This window comes from Oncorhynchus mykiss, chromosome 10 (genome assembly GCF_057628025.1).
Source record: "Oncorhynchus mykiss isolate SJ-2025 chromosome 10, ASM5762802v1, whole genome shotgun sequence".
NCBI lineage: Eukaryota > Metazoa > Chordata > Actinopteri > Salmoniformes > Salmonidae > Oncorhynchus > Oncorhynchus mykiss.
The window spans coordinates 49496828-49502997 of record NC_143031.1 but is presented as its reverse complement, the minus strand read 5'-3'; the positions used below and the strand labels follow the sequence as shown (position 1 = coordinate 49502997).

Below are 6170 nucleotides of genomic sequence, written 5' to 3'. Positions count from 1 at the left end.
TTCTACCACAGCACCCATGCTATTTTTTTTGTGAAGAATGTCTGATTCTGAGTTCGGAAACATGTTTGTATGTGAAAACTCTTTCTAAGATGCCTACTTTCAGCTATTTCGAGCTCAATTCTGTTGTGCAAAAGAAAGAGGTTTGCGCTGCTTGTGCTAGCACATGCGCAGATCAAGTGTGCCGCTATAATTCTGATTGAAGGCTTTTACATGTAAGGGATGAACACTGACGTTCTGTACACTAGCTGGAAAATCATGGACTACACGGCGTGACGAGGCGGAGCCGAGGTGGAGCCAAGTCTCGTTGCGGAGTTCATTTGGACAGAACCGAGGCGTTTATCCCGCTATACCACAGTTGCCAAAGAAAACAATACTAAAGCACACATTTACGGGTAGCAATAAAAAAGAATGCTAATGATAATTCATTATTTCTCATCTTTTGGTTGCTTGAGACGCAACCCAATTCTACGTGTTGGCAACATTCTTGTCCCTTGCTTACTAACTAGACAACACAGTCTCGACCTCTGCAGCCAGAATAACCGCAAAGTAGCTGCATTTGTTCAGGATATTTTCTATTGATAGTCATTTGAATACATCCATAACAATGAGCTAAGTATGCCTGGCATAGCTAGAAAAGTTTGCCTTCTCATCGAGCCCTGAATGCAAAGTTCTTTGGGATAGGGGGCAGTATTCGGAAGTTTGGATGACTGAGGTGCCCAAAGTAATCTGCCTGTTAGTCAGGCCCAGAAGCTAGGATATGCATATAATTAGTAGTATTGGATAGAAAACACTCTAAAGTTTCCAAAACTGTTAACATAATGACTGAGTATAACAGAACTGATATAACAGGCAAAAACCAGAGGAAAATCCATCCAGCAATTTGTTTTTGAGCACACCACTTATTATAATGGCTGTCTATGGGAATACCTCCCAGATTGCAGTTCCTAGGGCTTACAGTAGATGTCAACAGTCTTTAGAAAGAGTTTCAGGCTTGGTTTTTGAGAAATGAGCTAGAATTTGTAGTTTTTCTAGGTGGCTCCCATTTTGGCTGTAGTGTTGTGGCACATGTCGGTGAGGGCGCGCACTTCGTTATTTATCTCCGGTAATGAACATACTATTCTCCGTCTTAAATTTGATCGTTTATTAACATATTAGGGTACCTGAGGATTGATTAGAAACGTTGTTTGAATTGTTTGGGCAAAGTTTATTTGTTATCTTTCGGGATTCATTTGTATGCATTTTGAATGAGGGAAACCGGTGGTTTACTGAGTCAAGCACACCAATTAAACTGACTTTTTTGGGATACAAAGAAGGACTTTATCGAGCAAAAGGACTATTTGTTATGTAGCTGGGACCCTTGTGATTGCAAACTGAGGAAGATCTTCAAAGGTAAGTGATTTATTTTATCGCTATTTCTGACTTTCGTGACGCCTCTGCTTGGTTGAAAAATGTTTGTAATGCTTTTGTATGCGGGGCGCTGTCCTCAGATAATCACATGGTGTGCTTTTGCCGTAAAGCCTTTTGAAATCTGACAAAGAGGCTGTATTAACAAGAAGTTAAGCTTTTAAATATGTAAGACACTTGTATTTTCATGAATGTTTAATATTACGAATTTTGTATTTTGAATTTCGCACTTTTGGCACGCCTATCCCAAATAAGTTTTAACTATGGTATATTGGCCATTTACCACAGCCCTTCGGGCCTTATTGCTTAATTATAGCACAACATTGTTGAATACTCGTTTCTGATTGGCTTGAAGGGCATTATAGAGTTGACAGTTGGAAAAGATTTCAGGACAGTTATAAAAGATATCGGGACACCTTGCGGGACACATGCAGGCCATACTTGCTACAAAGTTACAGAAAGCTAAAACCTACAACCATACAAACCGAAATTGGATACATTGCAAACGCTGGCCCAACTAGGAAAAACATAGCTAGCCAGCATAGATTTTTTTTTTTTTTACAGAACAATAGTTTTGGGGGAGCATCTGGTGACTTAATGCAGTGAGTGATCAGCATGAATTTCTCCGGTCCCTTTGTTGCAGTCATGACGCAAGTGGCGCTATACTGTCAAATCCTCCCACATGTTTCTAGTTTGAACAGCTGTTTTCAGCTACTGGTATATTTTAATTCGATTGTCATACTGGTAGGTTTTCTGGAAACAAACTATTTAGCTCACTTCTAGTCTAGTGTTAGATATGCAATGCGATCTCCTCATAATGAACAGTGTTGAGTGTGAAGACAAGAAGTCAACCTTTTCTAGCTACCCAAGGCAATTGGGCATCATCAGCTCATTGTTATGGATGTATCCAAATGAATGTCAATAGAAAACAGCTTAAGAAAACGCAAATCCGGCTACTTGCTTTTATTCTGGCTGCAGAGGTTGTGACTGTGTTTGCCATAGCTAGTTGGCAGGCTAGCTACAGTAGCAAGCAAGGGACTAGTATGTTGCCAGTGACCATGGCAACAGAGCATATAGAATGAACAACTCTGTCGCGTCCATAAATGTTGAACTAATCGAACGAAAGACTGGGTCGCATCTCTAGCAACCAAAAGATGCGAAAGTATGAATTATCTTCTAAAAATGAAAATATAATTTATACCTGTACATGTGTGCCTTAATATTGTTTTCTTTGGCAATTGTGGTGTATGCATGATAAACACCTGTTATGTGCATTACCTTGGAAAAATGAACTCCCCAAAGAGACTCTCCTGCTTCATCCATTGTTTCCAAGGTAATGTACAGAACGTCGATGTTTATCCCTTACATAAGTCTAAAGATTGCTCAGAAAAGCAGGTGTTTTAATTAGTGCGTTCTTACTTCGATTATGACCTTACGCCGATTAAGATCAGCAGAGTACGGCGTTTACATGACTAATGCCATAACCGACCTACTGCTATAATCAGTTTAATATCAAATTATTAGTGTGCATGTAAACTTACTCATAGTTAAAAAAAATAAATAATTTTACAACATAACAACGTTCACAGTTAATACAATGTATTTCAATTAGACATGAGTGAAAATGATAGTGAACATCTTTATTGCATGTACAGTAGAATGGGCTGCCCATTATTCATTTTAACGGATATAACAAAATATGCAAGCAAATGCCTTTAAAAAAAAAACTCGCAGTGCATTTGCTGTGTAGCAATGTATGCATCTCAATTAACGTATGGAGTTCATTAAAAATAGAAATGTGCACCTTTTTTCCCCTCTAAGATGTTTAGATATCAACAATATTTTTCAAACATCCCTCTGCCGTTTGCCTTTCCATCTTACTATTATTTACAATTTAGATACCTAACAGAACAGGGAACACATACATGTTTTGCCAGCCCTGGTTACAGTAATGAAAAGTGTATATTTAATAAGGCCCGAGGAGGTGTGGTATATGGCCAATATACCATGGCAAAGGGTTGTTCTTATGCACAACACAATGCGGAGGGCTTGGATATAGCCCCTTAGCCTGGTATAATGGTCATATACCACAAACCCCTGAGGCGCCGTATTGCTATTATAAACTGGTTACAAAAATAATTAAAAGTAATTTTGCATCATATCTGTGGTATATTGTCTGATATACCACGGCTTTCAGCCAATCAGCATACAGAAACCTACCCAGTTTATAAATAAGAATATACTATCATTGCTTTGATATAGAGGTACCATACATTACAGACTGTATACGAATGATACCATGCCGAGAGTACAAATTGAAAGATTATGAAGAAAATGTTAACAATAAAGGCACTTCGTTTGAAATTAAACCACATGAAAAATCATTAAAACAACATTAAAACTAAGTCATTTAGTACAGCTCAAGAGGTATCAACTGCCCTTTCAATGTGTCCGAGTTAACACTCAAGGATACATGCCATAGACCTTTCAATATAGAGTTGGAAATTCAACAGCATTTTGTACAAGACAGTACTCTAGCCAGGCAAACAGATTAGGCACAATGAATATATACTATTGATGAAAAATGTAACATCACAAATTAATTCTGGCATTTACAATCAGTACCTTTTAATATGCTGACGAAACCTGATGGAACAACCCTGACCACATGAGAACCCTTGGAAGGAATGAGATGTAGTGCTCAAGGGGGAAATCTGCAGTTCAAACAATAACAAAGCCGGCACCCTGCCCCTGTTTTGGGCAAACAGCTGAGGGATGGGACTGGAAATGCAACCCCTCTCAAATTCATAGACAGAGCTACGGATGGAAGGACTGCTTTAGCCGACATCCACAAGGCAGCTGCTTTGGCGGTGTCTGAGGTGGAACTGTGTTAAGCTTACCATTTGCTTCCCAGTCCAAACAGTTTGCTTATATACAGTGCATTTGGAAAGTACTCAGACCCCTTGACTTTTTCTACATTTTGTGACGTCACAGCCTTATTCTAAAATGCATTAAATAAAGTTTTTTCCTCATCAATTTATGCACAATACCCCATAATGACAAAGCAAAAATATGTTGTTAGAAATGTTTGTAAATAAAAAAAATTTAAAACTGAAATACCTTATTTACATAAGTATTCAGACCCTTTGCTATGAGACTCGAAAGTGAGCTCAGGTGCATCCTGTTTCCATTGATCATCCTTGAGATGTTTCAACAACTTGATTGAAATCCACCTGTGGTAAATTATATTGAATGGACATAATTTGGAAAGGCACACACCTGTCTATATAAGGTCCCACAGTAGACAGTGCATGTCAGAGCAAAAACCAAGCCATGAGGTCAAAGGAATTGTCCGTAGAGCTCTGAGACAGGATTGTGTCGAGGCACAGGTCTAGGGAAGGGTACTTAAAAATGTCTGCATAATTGAATGTCATCAAGAACACAGTAGCTTCCATCATTCTTAAATGGAAGAAGTTTGGAACCTTTTACTGAGGAGTGGCTTCCGTCTGGCCACTACCATATAAGGCCTGATTGGTGGAGTGCTGCAGAGATGGTTGTATTTCTGGAAGGTTCTCCCATCTCCACAGAGGAACTCTAGAGCTCTGTCAGAGTGACCATTGGGTTCCTGGCTACCTCCCTGCCAAGGTTCTTCTCCCTCGATTGCTCAGTTTGGCCGGTCTTGGTGGTTCCAAACGTCTTCTATTTAAGAATGATGGAGGCCACTGTGTTCTTTGGGACCTTCAATACTGCAGAAATGTGTCGGTACCCTTCCCCAGATCTGTGCCTCGACACAATCCTGTCTCTGAGCTCTACGGACAATTCTTTCAACCTCGTGGCTTGGTTTTTGCTCTGACATGCACTGTTAACTGTGGGGCCTTATATAGACAGGTGTGTGCCTTTCAAAATAATGTCCAATCAATTGAATTCACCACAGGTTGACTCCAACCAAGTTGTAGAAACATCTCAAAGATGACCAATGGAAACAGAATGCACGTGAGCTCAAGTTAGAGTTTCATAGGGTCTGAATACTTATGTAAATAAGGTATTTCAGTGTTTTTTTGTTAATTGTGCAAAACAATACTAAAAACCTGTTTTCGTTTTGTCATTATGGGGGATGTGTGTGTAGGTTTGCTGCGGAGTTTTATCTATTTAATCCATTGTGGAAGGCTGTAACATAACAATATTTGGAAAAAGTCAAGGGGCCTGAATACTTTCCGAAGGCGCTGTATATGTGGACGCTTCAGAGCTGTCAAATCCACAAGCGGCTCCTGGCATTATACCTAAGGCGGACATTGCCATTGGCTGCACGGAGTCACATTAAAAGAACACCCATGCAGCATTGTTTACAAGTTCGAACACTGGAATTTGTGATGATTTTTACACCTCAATTAAGATAATTGAATCCTCTATTTTGTTGAATGATTTTTCAATTTGGGCAAAATGATTTCTATGCACTCTCAGAAAAAAAGGATTTTGGCATTATTGCGGAGCGTTGCTGCAATTGGCGTTTTTCCAGCTGTGCCCATAGGAGAACCCTTTTTTGGCTCCAGGTAGAACCTTTTTTGGTTCCTGGTAGAACTCTATTGGGCTTCATGTGGAACCCTCTGTGGAAAGCAGTGGAGGGTCCTCAGAGAACCCTCCTCAGTGAATTTCAGAATATTATTTTTTGGTGAAACATTAAGAAAGTTATCCTTTTTAGATAAAACTATGCTAAATATATTCACGTCACCAAACAATTGTTTAAAACACACTGTTTTGCAATCAAC

At 39.4% G+C, this 6170-nt stretch overlaps 1 protein-coding gene across 1 annotated transcript in view; it reads left to right on the top strand.

Annotated features, from left to right (window-relative positions):
• The first annotated feature begins 1029 nt into the window (after positions 1-1029).
• The window catches only part of LOC149980046 (homeobox protein CDX-1-like), a 46366-nt gene continuing 41225 nt past the window's right edge, over positions 1030-6170 (top strand). Inside the window, exon 1 of the mRNA XM_090187003.1 lies at positions 1030-1102. Within this exon, the coding sequence (XP_090043129.1) occupies positions 1066-1102 (37 nt within the window). The 5' untranslated portion in view covers positions 1030-1065. The remainder of the gene's footprint in view (positions 1103-6170) is intronic.